The following is a 16,270-nucleotide window of genomic DNA, read 5'->3' on the forward strand; positions in this document are numbered from 1 at the left end:
TTTCAATTGCAAGCAAGTACATAAAGATGCTATGCAATGCAGCATTGGTATGGACAATCCCCGTTCATGAGACTATACCAAAATAGACGTGCTCCAGGCAAGTACACAAAGTCCCAGACCCAATGAAACACCAATCCACTAGGCATTTCCGGGCATGTATACAGAGGCATAAGTCCCAACGGAAAGCCAAGTCCATAGTATCACATGAGTGGCATCAATCCCCGACATATACAACTGCCATGGACACCAGTCCAATGTACATACATGATGAGAAAGCACGGGTGGACCAATTATGTGACCAAATGGTAACAATGTCAATGACAGATCAGCATGTCTAGTACTTTGATAGTGGTGCTAACAAGCACATTACTTCTCAGCATGATTTATTTTCCTCACTTGAGTCTGCTCCTCAAGGAGAGTAGTCACATGTGCAAACAATAAAAGGAGTTGGTAAGGATTCTCACTGCTGTAAATGGTGGGACAATCACTCTCTCAGAAGTCTTGTTTGTCAAAAAGAACTTGTTGTAAGTCTCTACCATTGCTAGGATAGGCCTAGTAGTCAGATTTGTTGATGATATGTGTACAATTCATGATCGGAGTGATGGAGACATCACTATGGTATCCAGTACTCTAAGCCATGGGCTTTACACGTTGGACACGTATGAGAGATTGACACATAATGCTTATTTAATTATTGCCATACATGCTATGAATGACACGGAGCTATGGCATGCACGCTTTGGTCACTTGAATTTTGACAGTTTGTTGCACCTTAAAACGCAAGAGATAGTATCAAAGTTTCCAAAGCTTGAGACCCCTATCAAACATGTATGTGAGGGATGTATTTTAGACAAGATGCAACGAATATCATTCCTGAAAGATGGATCAATAAGGAATGTTCAAAAATTACAGCTTTTACATGGTGATATATTTGGTCCTATGAGGACACCATTGATCGGGGGATATCTCTACTTTGTGACCTTTACTGATGACACACTTGGGTGTATCCGTTTTGAAGGCAAAGTAAGCAGTTTTTACATGCTTTAGAAACTTTGTTTCAATGGTTGAAAATGTGTCTGCATGTAAAGTCGGCATCCTTCGTACAAATCAAGGAAGAGAGTATATGTCAAAATAGTTTCATGTATATATATAGCTGAAAGAGACATAAAACATCAATTCATAGTACCTTACACACCTCAAAAAAATGGTGTGGCTGAGAAGAAGAACAGATCTCTCATGGAGATGGCACATTGCATGGTTAAAGACTAGAATTCGCCTCATGTTTTTTTTTGTTAGAGACAATTATGTATGCCACTTATGTGCTGAACAGATGCCACACCAAGGCCTTGCAGACAATTAACCCTTATGAAACTAGGAATGACAAGAAGCCCTATGTGGTTCATTTGCATGTTTTTGGTTGTTTTGCTTATGCTCTTGTGCTTGAGCAACAAAGCAATAAGCTAGATGATAAGGCGGTAAAATGTATTTTTGTGGGATACGGCTCAAAAAGCAAAGGGTGTAGACTCTACCATTCGGCCACAAAGATGAGCAAAGATGTTGGCTTTGTTGAGAACTCAGTTGAGTCCATACTTTTATGCAAAAAACAGCAACTGTATGCTCACAAGACATCTTTGATACACTCCTCCCTTTGTACAATGCCAAGTAGCCATATGTGGAGCACATGAATGCTCATAAGGTGTTGCAAATCAGCCCATACCGGCTAAAAATCAACTCAAATTTCAGCCTATTAATGAGGCAAGTGTGGATGATACAATGGATGAGGAAAGGGCAACCATTCAAGCATCCAAGAGTATGCCAAAATGGCTAGTGCAGATATTGCAGCACAACAAATTAGCTACTCTTCTACCTAGCAAGACACGTGCAGGTTCTCATCATGCATCTTATTCTTTTGTGAATCATGCTCTCATTACTAGTATATACAATGAAGAGAAACCTGTTTCCTTTGAGAAAGCATACAAAAATGATCATTGAATGCAAGCCATGTAGGATGAGTACGACTCAATTTAGCAAACTTGCCTCATGGTAAAAAGGCCACTGGTACAAAGTAGGTTTATAAGCTTCAACGTAAAGCTGATGGTAGTGTAGGCTAATAATGGGCTGGGACACTTTTTCCTCTTTAGGAGGTTTTTTTCCCAAAGCATATGTATGCACTCTTATGAGTGTGTGTAAGTTACCTTATCATGTCACTTCACTTGTACTTCATCTCTTCCCAGCAAATTTGTTGAAGTCTATATAATGGATGAGATTATCTCCAAGCCCTAAGCCAATGATTGCCATAGCTTTGTCGTTCTTATCTTCCCACCTCCAAATGTTTTTCTCGGTGTTTTGTTTTGCTGCTTGTCTTTTTTTAGTTTCATTAACCACATTCCAGATACCTTCCCTCATCAAGAAGTCACATTTTTGTCTGCCAGGTAGGGAAATTTGTCCTGTTTAATTTCTCCATGGCTATGATGCTTTTGTTGAACTCCATGTTGCTGCAAAGGGATGATTTTGTAAAAAGGCCCAAATTTTGTGGAAAGCAAGAGCTTCAATTTTGCAATTTTCACAAGATTTCTAAAAAAACCTGAAATTGATTGATGGAAATTTTAAAAACCCATTCTTAAGATGTCTACAAATACCTTAGATGACTTGACGGCACCAAAGATAGCTCTATATTCTTGCTTCCATTTTAAATAACTCTTACTTTTGCATGTGTACTTAACAGAAGTCTCCATTCACTTCATGGATGTTGTGGGAGGTAAATTTCAGTTCACGTCCCATTGAGCCTAGGACAAGTCATCATGAACTCACATTTCCAGGCAGTTGCAAGAGCAGGAAGCAAAGCATGCAAGTGCCCGCAAAGCCAGCATACTTGACCACAAGCACTAACAAAGCAACACCGTACAAGAGGACCAGTACAAGCTTGAAGGTGAGATTATGTGTCCATGTTGAATTGCTTTCATGATTGGTGCATGTTAAGAACTTGGCAGTGCCCCATATCTTTTAAACTACTCAGGCCTCTTGCATCCATGCCCAGGCTCCAGCTCAAATAAGCTAGCAACATCAGCTCAAGAGGCAAAGACTTCTCCTAGGCAAAGCATGATGAAGGGTCTGCTTTAAAGAACAAAAGGTAAGGGAAAACATGCTGGCCACCTCTTTGTCAATTGTTCGAACACAACTAACCTCAAAATTCACTTCTTTCTATTTGATAAATGTAAGTTACCTTATCAATGCCCTCATCTTTATCTATGACAACAGCAGGCTTTCCCTTTGCTCCAGGGATTTCAACCTAAAACCCAAAAAAATAGTCAATTCTTTTTTTTACCCTACCAAATGTATAAACGACTATTAACAAATTTGAGTGTTTTTTCTCCATACCGGTACAATCTCCCAGGTGAATGCACCACTAGTTTGAGCGCCAATAGCACGCTCATAACTTTGAATGGCAAAGTTGTCCTGCTTTTCAAGAAAAACGGGAGACAAATGAACTCATCAAAAGCTTGATATATTTCAGACATGAGCAACTTCATTTGAAATGCAACCAAATATTTTTTCCCACCCTTCAAATAGCTCAAACACGGGACAGTTTAGTCGCATGAACTCCATAAGGAGATATTTGAAGAGATGAAATTGAGAAGGCGAGCCACTCCATTAAGTCATTTAAGTACGAGGATTAGGGATGGATGGAGCTATGCTCTCTCTTGGGACATGCAGTGAAGATCGTAGTTTGGTTCTTGTTAAGTTTGGGATAACTATACATGCACATATATGTGTGTGGGTGTGGGTGTGTGTACACACACACGTATGTGTGTGTGGCATGTGCGCACGTGTGTGTGTGTAGGCGCACGCACACACACACACACACACACACACATATATATATATATATTCATATTCATATACACATGCATATGTATGTGTGTGTGTGTGTGTGTGTGTGTGTACACACACACACACACATATATGTGTGTGTGTACATACATACACATAATATATATGTGTATGTATGTATACACACACACACACACACCACACACACACATATATGAATATACATATATATATATATGTATATTCATGTGTGTGTGTGTGTGTGTGTGTGTGTGTGCATATACATACATACATATATATGTGTATATATGTGTATGTATGTATGTACACACACACACACACACACACATATATATATGTATATGTATATGTATATGTATATGTACATGCATGTTTGTATATATATGCATATGCATATGCATATGCATATACATATACATATATGTGTATGTATGCATGTACACACACACACACACACACACACATATATGTATATGTATATATACATACATGCATGTATGTACACATACATATATGTATATGCATATATATACATACATGCATGTATGTATATATATGCATATACATATGTGTGTGTACGCATATATATGCATATACATATACATATACATGTGTGTGTGTGTGTGTGTGTGTGTGTGTGTGTGTGTGTGTGTGTCTCCATTTCGGAGACTTCCCATCTTGTAAATTTACGAGTATATAAATATACTGCACTGGATATTACCAAAAAAAAAAATGTGTGTGTGTGTGTGTGCATATACATATGCATATACGTGTGTGTGTGTGTGTGTGTGCATATACATAAACATATACGTGTGTGTGTGTGTGTGTGTGTGTGTGTGTGTGTGTGTGCATAAAATATATCATATCCTGAAAAGAACCCATGCTGGATCTGAACAATTCTCTGGGTTGTGCATTTTAGCCAGACATGATCTGCAGCCCTGCGTAGCATATAATGATCTTTGTGGCCGATGGATGATTATCCAATGTATGATCAATGGAGAGATTTTTGAAATAGGCTCCTTGTATGCCTCTCAAATTTCAGCTTCCAGAGCTCAAATGTGGGGCTCCATAAAGCAATATCCTTGGTCCTCAAATGCTCTACTTTGTGGTGACTTCAATAATTCTCCTCACTGGAAGGACAATACCACACATAAATCCCATATGCTACCCTCTGAAATCCAGCAATGGGAACATATGACTTCATCACTTCCTACTGCAGATTTATGGACAGCAACTCACCCTTCAGTTTTGGGATTTACATATTATCATAATGCTTTTACAGAATATTGGGCCAAGCTTGATAGATGGTATCTTATTCATGCTCAGCAATATGATGATTATACATGTCAAATGTTGACTGATTATTCTCAACAACTATCTGATCACACTCCACTTTGGCTCAACCTTTCATTTGGTATGCCTCTGGATGATATGCAGCTTTCTTTAGTCAGACACTTGCAGGTCAATCAATTATATCTTTCTCATGAAAAATTCCAGCAAATGATCAGATTGGCTTGCAAGCCATTGTTATCCCATGCTCAGGAGGATCTGGATATTGCTTGGAACTCTTTTGTACATCGTATTCAAAATGTCATTAAGGAATATGGAAGATGGTACATGGCAGAAACCAGACAATATATCCAGTGGGCAAAATCATATAAGCAGTCCTTGGTACAGATTAGCCATCAAAGGTCTCTTTCTGCTTCTGAGCAGAATTCATTGTCTTGTGCCTCTTCCATAATTGATGCTAATGATAAACGCAAGCTTTCCAAATGGCAGACAAGGGCTAGAGTTAAACCTATGCTAGATAAGGGTTGTTCCTCGAAATCTTTCTTTCGAAATTTACATGCGTATAGACAAAGTCAATCTATCATGAGAGTCAGGAAACCAGATGGTCTTTGGACCTAGACTTTATCTCAGCTAGAAAAACAATGTCTGGATCATTTTCAGCTTCTTTTTTCTCAACCATCTTCTTCTACACCTTAGGTTGCATTGGCTCGGAGCAGATTTATTGAGCTTGTTTCTCCTATTGTTTCTTTGCAAAAAGCTTCAATGCTGGAAATGTCTTTTTTCAGATATTGAATTGGATGAAGCCCTCAAGCATTTAGATAAACATAAATCCCCTGGCTGGGATGGTTTGACGGTTGAATTTTTTGTAGCCTTCTGGGCTGAATTGAAGGGTCCAATCTTGAAGCTCATTAATGTAGCCTGGCAGCATCAACATCTTCCCTCAGCTTGGAAGCATGGTCTGGTTAAGCTTGTGCCCAAAAAACCTCTATGTGAGACAATGGATGACTGGAGGCCTATCGCTTTGATGCCTGTTATATATAAACTTATTGCTAAAATGTTGGTACATCGGATAAAGGATATCCTTCATGATGGACTTCATCCCAGGCAATATGGTTTTGTTCCAAGAAGGCATATACATGATAATATCTCCAATACTCTCATCGCAATGGAATATGCAAAATATTCTGCTCAAGATGTCTTGGTCATGCAGGTGGATGTGGCAAAGGCATTTGATACGGTACAGTGGGATTATGTTTCTCAAATCATGTCTAAACTTGGTTTTGGGCCAAAGCTAGTTAATGTCATATATTGGCTTTACTCAGATTCCACTGCTCAATGCTTTATAGGGAAACATTTGTCTGAGTCTTGGACTCTAGAACGATCAGTTCGACAGGGATGCCCTCTCAGTGCTTTGTTCTATGCTATTGCTTCACATCCTTTGCTTCTTTATATGGATCATCTGGTTGATACTAGACAGTTAGAGGGGCTTCAGATTTTTGGTTCACGGCCTTTCATCGCACAGGCTTATGCAGATGATTCATTCTTCATGCCAAAGAGCAGTCCTCTGGAGCTTCGCCTATTGATGGATACTCTTTCAGATTTCGGGTTGGCAGCTGGTCTAAAAATTAATTTTCAGAAATCAAAACTCTTACCTCTCAAGCATTGTGACTGGCATGCTATCCTGTGGCCCGGCCAGATTATTTATCCGGAAAACATGGTAAGACATTTGGGTTATCCCATTGGCTGGAAAATCAAAAATAAGCAACAAATATCTTGGGTACTAAACAAAATTCAGGACAAATTAGAATATTGGAAGATCTCCACTTGGCCATTGCACGTACGCCTTCGAATTGTTCAGTCCATTGTTCTAGCTTATGTTCAGTTCTACCTTCCTCTATTACATTGGTCATCTCGAGATCTTTCTTCTTTTATGTCTCAAGCCATGGAGATTTTTTGGAAAACTAAGCTTCATAAAAAAATTTTAAGGTTGCTCAAAATGGACCTGCTTTGCTCACCAAGAATGCATGGTGGTTTGAATATTATAAACATCAAATTTCATGTGTTGGCAAGAAAGATCACTATGCTCAAAACCTTTTTTCAACAAGAGCAGCCTTGGTCTATCATGTTGGCAATTTTGTGTGGTCAGATGCGCACAAATGCTTATGGACATTGGCTAGTTGATCCATCGGAAGTAGTACTTGGCAAATTTCAAGGTAAAATCCCTGGTTGTCCATTTTCTACTTCCTTGATTCAGGATTGGAAGAAAGTGCTCTCTCGCATCAAATGGTCTCCCCATCCTGCTTCTATAGCTTCCTCGCTTCGAATGGAAAGCCTACATTGGAGTGCTGTTTTTTACTCTCCCCTTCCTGTACAACAACCAATCAGAGCTTACAATCTTATGAAGTTGGGCATCCGGTTCATTGACGACGTGGTAGATACTCGAGGGCATATTCTCTCTTTTTCGGTAGCATGCCAACAATACAATCTCGGGATGCATCATAGACCTATATGGAAAGCTATTGCAGATCTCTTACACCCTTTCATTCCGATTCCAACATTGGATGTAAGAGACAGGCTTCAAGATTGGCATCTTCAGTCTTCAAGTTCAAGATTATCCTCTCAGCCTTTGCATCTATTGACTTCCATACAGGCTTATCGATTGATATTACCTCCTCCATGGATTGCTCATCATGCTAATTCTCTTTGGCATCTGAATAAGTCTTTAGCTTGGTGGAAAGGAAAATTGACATTGATATGGAAGTTGAAAATGCCATTGAAGCAGAGACTCTTTCTTTGGAGATGCATTGTTGGTATTTTTCCAGTGGGAGTGAAATTGGCTCAAAGAAGGATTGCCTCTCCTCTTTGTCCAAGATGTCATCATCCTACTGAGAGTATTCCGCATTTATTGTGGTTTTGTTCATATTCCAGAGACCTTCTGGACAAAATCTCCTATTTTTTATCTCTCAGATTTCCTGCACACAGGTTCTACAGGTTTTTCTGGATATTTGGCACATTATCAGCTTCTTTGTCACAATATTCTCTTTTCTTCCATTGGATCAGATACTGGGCCTTATGGACCCTCTGGCTACAGCGAAATCATGCATATCTGAATTCACCCCTTCAGCACCCTTATGAGTTCTTCCGAGCCTCATTGCGGCAGTCCTTATATGATGCCTTACATGAGAAAGATTTGGATGTTTCTTGTATTCAGCTTTTCTTTTACTGTTTTTGATTGATAGGGCATAGGCTCTTTATTGAGCATTGCCCTGATGTAAAATGGATGTTTCATAATATAGTTTCTTCGTTTCACCAAAAAAGAAAAAAAAGTGTGTGTGTGTACATACACACTTTTTTTATTTAAAAAAAACAACCCTCTATTACCAAGAAACAATATACATGGGGACGACGTACTTCAGAGAGAAGAAGTCACCCAAGAAAGAAAGCTAGAAACAATAGAAGAAGACTTCAAACTGTGGGATGTCAATACCCTCCAGTTGTCGATAGTCATGTAGGGACTAGCGAAGACTGGCACGAAAGAAAGCATAAGCATCCAAAGAAGGCTTTCGAAACATAGCATGGTTCCTAGCCTTCCAAATAGTCCAAAGTGCCCAATATCTTATCCAAATGATGAAAGTGTCAAATCAAGCCATGCAAGATGGCAAAACACCAAAAATCCAAAAGGGTTTTCCTCCTTTGAACGAAGGAAAACGTCCGCGGAGTTTGTGAGTCAGTGCTTGCAAGAAATTTTTGGATTCCGTGCAATGCCAAAGAAGATGAGGAACACTCTGCATGTCGTCCACATTTACAACATCTATCACTGGAGATATGTCATTTTGCCAAAAAAGTAGAAAGTGGAAGTATTCCCACAAGGCATCTCCATAAGAATAGATGTTCTTTGAGAGGCAACTTACAACCCCAAATCATTCGAAGTCTTTGTTTCCACCATTTAATATTCTTATGCAAGCCCCATAAAGCATGAGCACGAGGCTGAATCCAAGGTGAAGGAAGCAGCAATTCGAAAGCGCATTCAATCGGAGAGAGCTGGTATGACTAACAAGTTGCCAATCATGAAGTTTGTCCTTATCATCCAAGGGTTGGATGGGTTCAAAAGGCTGCAACAACATAGCAATAGTTTTCCACATTCGCCTATAATGCAAACCCAAGTAGTGTTTCAAACAGGCTTGTGGGAAAGTCATCACAAATCCATCGTTTGTGACAACATCTGCCACAGTGATAACTCGAATAGAGGCTAAAAAGCATGCCTTTTGTGGTTTCGGTACTGCAAGTGGTCGAAGAAACACCAAAGACTATTGGAAATATTGTTCATCCCCAGATGGACTCCCTGCATGCTTGTATCCAACCCATTTATAAGGCCCTGCACTGCATATTTATCTGCTTTTTTTGCACCATTTTTAGGAGCATTTTTGGCTTATTTTATGGACTCTTGTCCAGGTCGGCCTGTAGGACTTGGCTGACTAGCTCATGAGGACCTATATAAATAGGTGCCTCATTCCCACCATAGTTGTTTCCGTACAATGTACGACACCATATCGTACAGAATACTATATGGTACAATACCGTACGGGCTCGTACGGATTTTTCCAAGGCAAAAAAGTTCCCCAAAAAATTTACTTTTTTGGGGGCATAATGGTCTTGTTTTTTCTTGTCTATGGCTGTTTGAGTTCCTCTGTACTATGATGGTTCCCTCCTTTTTAAAATACTCCATATCTCGAATTGGAAATACCTAAGTTTATAAGTATTTGTTTAAAACATCATATTTTATCATACGATAAGAAAAAAAAATTATATCATACCATATTTTCCATACGATATTGTATCGTACACATCGTATGGTATCGTACCTAACAACTATGATTCCCACATCATTTCATCTCTGATTTCAGCCCTGACTTGTACATACCAGCACTCATAGGCCTCCCTCGTGCTGTACCTTCTATCATATTGAGGTTCTTGATCATCTGCAGTCTTCTGTCTACACATATGTGCTCTTTTATTCTCTGTTTTCAGATTTACAGCAGTAGCACATATTTCTCACATGGTATCAGAGCCTAGAACTACTCTAGAACCTGTGTTTTCCTTCATAAACCTGCTGTTTACAGATTTCGGCACATAAAGACCTGTGTTTTCAGATCTGGGAGCTGCATTTTCATCTAGGGGCTGTGTTTTTCATCAAAAAGCTACGTTTTCTCGGTGGTGCTGTGTTTTCTTTAATCAAGCAGTGTTTCTCTTTACAGAGCTGTGTTTTCAGCATATGTGGTGCCATTAAACCTTGGAAAACCATTTCTTTTCTCCCCTTCTAGTTTTTTCCTCCCACCCTACATTCCTTCTTCTTCATCCTCAGCTCAGTTTTAGAGGAGTTCTAGCTCCTTCTAGCCCTATTTGAAAAGGACAATTCTGTGTCTGGAGGATATGGCTTCAAGAGATCAATATTCTAACTTCTCTGGACTTCTTTTCTCCTCCCAAGGAATCCTATCCCCTACTTCTCAAGCTACCACTTCAACGGTAACGGTACCCTCTCCCTCCACCCCTTTGGTGGTTCCCCCATCCTTTCCTGCAACCACTTCTTTTCTCGTTTCTCCCCTCCCACTGAACCTCTCCCCTTCTTTCTCTCATGTTCCATCCTACACTCCTCCCCAAATCAATTATTCCATGAAGCTAACAGCCATCAATTATCATACTTGGTCCTTTTATACCCAGTTGCTTGTTGAAGGTGCTGGTATTTGGACATCAGTTATGACACCTGCCTTGGTGGATCCAGCTTTTCGGGGAGTTTTGGATACTCGTGCACGCCTCATCATCATTCATTGCATGAATCCTACCATCCAGGCACAGTTTATTTCTACGCGAAGTAATGCCCGACAGATGTGGCTTGAGATTCAGAGGAGATTTGGTGTTGTTTCTTTCGTGAAGATTGCCAATCTTGAGAAGATTTCCATAAGTGAATCTAACAATATCACTCATAAGATTGGGGACTTTACTCGCATCAAGCGGCAACTTGAAGAATATGGGAGCGCAATCAACAACCCAATCCACAAGCTATATACACCTAGATGAATCCAGAAACATGCCCAAATTCACCTTTTAGGAACGTGCATGTTATATACTCATGGTAGTCAACAAGCTATTTGGTAAATTGCCTCCCTCTTTTGATTCCTTCAAAGATCATATTTATTTTCGCCAGCCTCTTCCATCTTTTGAAGAAGTTGTGAGTTATCTACATGACAAGTGTTTAATGAGAGGCAAAGGAAAGTCATAATCTGCTTTTGTTGCCCAAGATAAGGGCAAGTACAAAGAAGTACGAGGAGGCAACAACAATAATAACAACAACAAGAACAAAGCTGCCCAAGGTAAGGGCAAGAAGGATGCTACAGAGGCCAAAGGTAACAAAACCTTGGAGTGTTCTTTTTTGTGGCAGACCAGGCCTTGCTCGACATGACAGTTCTCGGTCAGCCAAGGATAACTGTCAGGATTTTGACAAGGATTCTAATAAGAACAAAGGCAAGGAAAAGGATCCCACATATAACTTCTTCCACAGAGGTTAGTGACACACCAACAGAGGTTGAGTGGGTCAATGACAACCGTGCTTCTGCCCATATGACGAAACATTCTCATATTTTGGAGAATTACCAGCTGCTCACTTCTTCGATTCGCATTGGAGATGACTCTTCCTTACCCGTTCTTGGTATTCAGTAATGTTTCTCTTGGTTCCTCTACTACTCCCCATGAAGTTTTACAAGTGCCTCAGCTTTCAAAGAACTTGTTTTCAATTCCCATGGCTGTTGAGAAGGGACTTGGAGTTTATTTTGATGATGAAGTGGTTGAGGTCATTGATAGAAAGACACTCTCGGTTGTGGCCAATGGAGTTCATGATGGAGGTCTCTACAAAATCACCAATTTATCCTCCCAGATTCCCTCATCCGACTCTCATATCCATCAGTTATTCTCTCCTTCTCATGCCTTAGTCTCTGTTGATGAGACTTATTTGTAGCATTCATGCTTTGGTCATGTACCTGTTTTTGCTTTGTAGAAAATTTCTTCTCAACAGTTGGTTCTTGGTTTACCTAAGCTCTGACAACTACCACATATATGCTCGCCTTGTATGATGGGCAAACATCACAGAGATGCTTTTCTAGAGGAGACTACACAACGGGCTACACAAAAGCTCGAGCTTATACATGCAGACTTGGCTGGACCTATGGAGGTTGAGTCCCTTGGAGGAGCTAAGTACTTCATGCTTTTGGTAGATGATTTTACTCGGAAAGTGTGGGTTTTTTTTTTGGGCCCGGAAGTCTGATGCTTTTGCCAATTTTAGGACTTGGATAGACAACGGTTGAGAATCAATCTCACTCTACAGTTTCATTCTTGCGGACTCACAATGGTGGTGAGTTTGTACCCTTTGATGAGTTTCTTGCATCAAAAGGTATTCAATAGCAAACAACAATTCCTTATACTCCTTAGCAAAATGGAGTAGTTGAGAGGAAAAATCGGACCGTGAAAGAGATGGCAAGATCTTTATTGCATCATTCTGGCCTTTCACCCGCGTTTTGGGGAGAAGCTATGGCTACTTCTATTTATCTCATAAAGCGCTCACTCAAGAAGGCGGTTGACAGGTTGACACTGGAGGATGCATTTTCTAGACATAAGCCATCTGTATCGCATTTTCAAGTCTTTGGTTGTGTTGCTATATATCGAAGTGCATTATCATTTTGTTCAAGACTGGATCGAACTTGGTCTTCTTCGCTTGGTGTATTCTACTAAGGACAACCTTGCAAACCTCTTCACCAAACCGCTCCCTCAAGCTTCTTTGAAGGTCTTACCGGCATTGGTCCACCCATCTGGTGCTGAAGAGGAGGTGTTGGAAATATTGCTCATCCCTAGATGGACTCCCTACATGCTTGTATCTGGCCCATTTATAAGGGCCTGCACTGCATATTTATCTGCTATTTTTTGCACCATTTTTAGGTGCATTTTTAGCTTATTTTATGGACTCTTGTCCAGGTCGGCCTGTAGGACCTGGCCGACCAGCTCATGAGAACCTATATAAATAGGTGCCTCATCCCCACATCATTTCATCTCTGATTTCAGCCCTGACTTGTACATACCAGCACTCACAGGTCCCCCTCGTGCTGTACCTTCTATCATATTCAGGTTCTTGATCATCTACAATCTACCGTCTACACATATATGTTGTTTTACCCTCTATTTTCAGATTTACAGCAATAGCACATATTTTTCACATGGTATTAGAGCCAAGAGGATCATAGTTGAATACCCTAGAATCACACAAACTTCAATATAGGACACAATCATGAGCTACACACAGCAAACAGATTTGCACAATGTAAAGTCTCCATTGAGACCACCAAGGAATGATACGTTTTGACATCTCTCAAACCTGTGATGCTGATAACAGCACACATACTCGTGAGCATGTCATGTTGTCTTGGAGGTAAATGTTTGATGTCAATGAATATGCCTTCATAAGATAGAAATAAGTCTAAGATTACAACTTGAGAGAATTCAAGAGGTAATTGTTTTAAGGCAATAAACCGGGCATAAGGATGTCACTGCTATGTTGTACATGTTGGACTCATCACAAGAAAACTAGATTTATAAGGAAGCTGTTGAAGTCCTTCCGCTGCAACGAAAGAAGCAGAGAAGGCCCCTTGGATAGATCATGAGGTAGCTAAGATCCTTAGGAAAGAGTGGAAGGTAGCAAGTGATCATTCATGGAGGATAACTTCACGATTGAGAATACAAAATATATTTCACCTTGGACTGTGTGAAGACCTCTAGTTTACAAGTAAATGTCTTTGGCATGCACTCATCGACTGAGGGGAAGCAGTATCAATAGAAGGTGGAGAGGGGAGAAGAAGACTGATACAGTTCTAGAGTTAAGCAGCATTGGTCATCAAAGCTGTGAACAGGGAGTTCCGGCAGTAGTCTGCCGGCTTCCAAAATTGTATGTTGGTGGTCAAATTGTGTGGGTTGTCCCCTATTTCGAAGAATTTAGCCTTAGTCTCATCTTCATTTCGAAGAATTTAGCCTTAGTCTCATCTTCATTTCCTATCCCTTCATTATGGTGTGTGCTAGACATGTCTTGAGTATGGCACCCACAGTTGACTATCAAGTATGATCAAAAAACACCCAATGATGCTCTCTACTATCCCTATTGAATGCTTTAAAAAAATCTGCCAAAAAAACCAACAGATAGAAAGAACAGCCTAATGGCTTCAAGCAACACACCTGATCTTCCCTACTGATGGCATGTTGCTCGGCACACAATTCTGCACAGACACCCATTCCATAATCATGGTAAACGTCCCACAAGCCATCTTTCATCATCCCATCTACAATCTCTCCATGTCCCAACCGATAACCTTGCCTAAAAAAACACAAAGAAGCACAAGTAAGATAAGATCAAAGGTCCGCTTTGTAAAAATGTGTTGGCATTACTAAAATAATCACATGAAAAATACATAGTACTTAGTACATGAAACCCCTAACGATGCCATGATGACTGCAGAATCCTTGCCAAAAAGGAGTCCCTCTGCACCCATCACAGACCCCCACATATGGAGTTGATATGCTGTCAAAGTGATAAGAGACCAGACATCCAAGGCCCCATACAAGACGATCTCAAATAGGTAGTCATGATCAGACAGCCATCAGCGCCTAAAAGTGGCTGCCTATGGGCTGCTCACATCCCCTAGGGCTGGCCTATCCATGGCCCCATGGTTGTTGGACTTATGGATTCGCGCACAATCGGCCTACTGACTCTTGACTAGCTGTTAGAGCACCTATGTCACATGCACACACGTGGACATGGCTAAACCTCACATCTAATCCCACATTTGGCAGAAATATTACAGCATTTATAGGTCATACAACAGTCGGCAGCATGTGGACATGCCATGTCAGCAACCCGCAGACCCGCATGTGTGAAAATGCAGCATTTAATGCTGATTTATTTCAGTCTGGACAAGAACTGGCCAACAACACATATACCGGCCAACTTGCATTTCCAGGGCCTATATACAGCTAGGCATCATAGTACATCAGATCATCTATCTCCCTCTTGGAGTTGGATCAACAAGGAATTCTAGACACTTATTAGACTCTAGGAACCTTAATGCAAAATGCATGAGAGAAGAGAGAAAGACTGGTTTACAGTATATATATTATGTACATGGAAAAGGTTACATGTATGCTTGGTCATAGGCCTTCCCAAAAGTGCTACTGACAACTTCTATCGACTATATAACATCATTACATCTTGCAAGTGTTTGTATGCATGGCTGGCACGATGTGACTTGACACTGACTTGACCAAAAGCCTAGATTGTGTCTGGTGACTTGTCCCTAGACAAGGGCTCACAACATGCACAGTGCTCATCAAAAAAGTAACCCTAAAGTCTATATTGACCTAACGTCTAGATTGCATCTGGTGACTTGTCCCTAGACAAGGGCTCACAAGTCACAACATGCACAGTACAACACTGCAAGTGACAAATGTTGCTATCAAAGAGATAGGAAGGATGTTGCTATCTAAGTGATAGGAAGGGTGTTGCTGTCAAACAATAGAGACTAGAGGTACACACAACGTCACTCTTGAGCGTGAGCCAGATGCCCCAACTCTCAGAGGCCTCATCACTCCACCTAGCAGCTGCAAATCCAGGATATCCTTCGACTACATGGTGAGCTCCCATCACAGAGGAGAGATGCTATGGCTACTTCCTGTTCATAGTTGCCAAGAAACGCGTTTCTTCCATGAAAGATCTTGGGGAAACGTTTCTCAAACGTTTCATGTTTGAAAATCGTGTTTCTTTGAAGGCTTTTTTTTGAGTCTTTTTTTTAAACGTTGGTGGGTTTCTTGCAGTATTAAGGTTTCAGTTCTTTTATTTTTAAAAGTGACGGGTTTTTAAAGATAAGGTACGTGTGTGTGTGTGTGTGTGTGTGTGTGTGTGCCTTCAATTGCTCAGTACAACTCGTCACTAAAGGTTTCTCTCTATGTCTCTCACACATGCTCCACCGCCATCGAGCTACCTTTCCATGTGACATAGCTCAGGGAGACCTCTCGGCCGTACTCATTAGCCCCATGCTTGATA

General features: G+C 40.5%; 1 protein-coding gene across 3 annotated transcripts in view; it reads right to left on the bottom strand.

Moving 5' to 3' along the window:
* Nucleotides 1-16,270, bottom strand: part of LOC147637332 (acetyl-CoA acetyltransferase 2-like) — a 55,930-nt gene that overhangs the window by 23,693 nt on the left and 15,967 nt on the right. For all 3 annotated transcript variants that reach the window (XR_015266022.1, XM_086799105.1, XM_086799103.1), the window contains 3 exons: nt 14,410-14,548; nt 3,379-3,456; nt 3,224-3,289 (listed from right to left, as the gene is read on the bottom strand). Coding sequence is in view for 2 of the 3 variants with exons in the window: in XM_086799105.1 (XP_086655231.1) it covers nt 3,224-3,289; nt 3,379-3,456; nt 14,410-14,548 (283 nt within the window). In the remaining variant the exon portion in view is untranslated. The remainder of the gene's footprint in view (nt 1-3,223; nt 3,290-3,378; nt 3,457-14,409; nt 14,549-16,270) is intronic.

Source organism: Cibotium barometz, chromosome 6 (genome assembly GCF_041138505.1).
Source record: "Cibotium barometz isolate CiBa-2024 chromosome 6, ASM4113850v1, whole genome shotgun sequence".
In the NCBI taxonomy this organism is placed as follows: domain Eukaryota; kingdom Viridiplantae; phylum Streptophyta; class Polypodiopsida; order Cyatheales; family Cibotiaceae; genus Cibotium; species Cibotium barometz.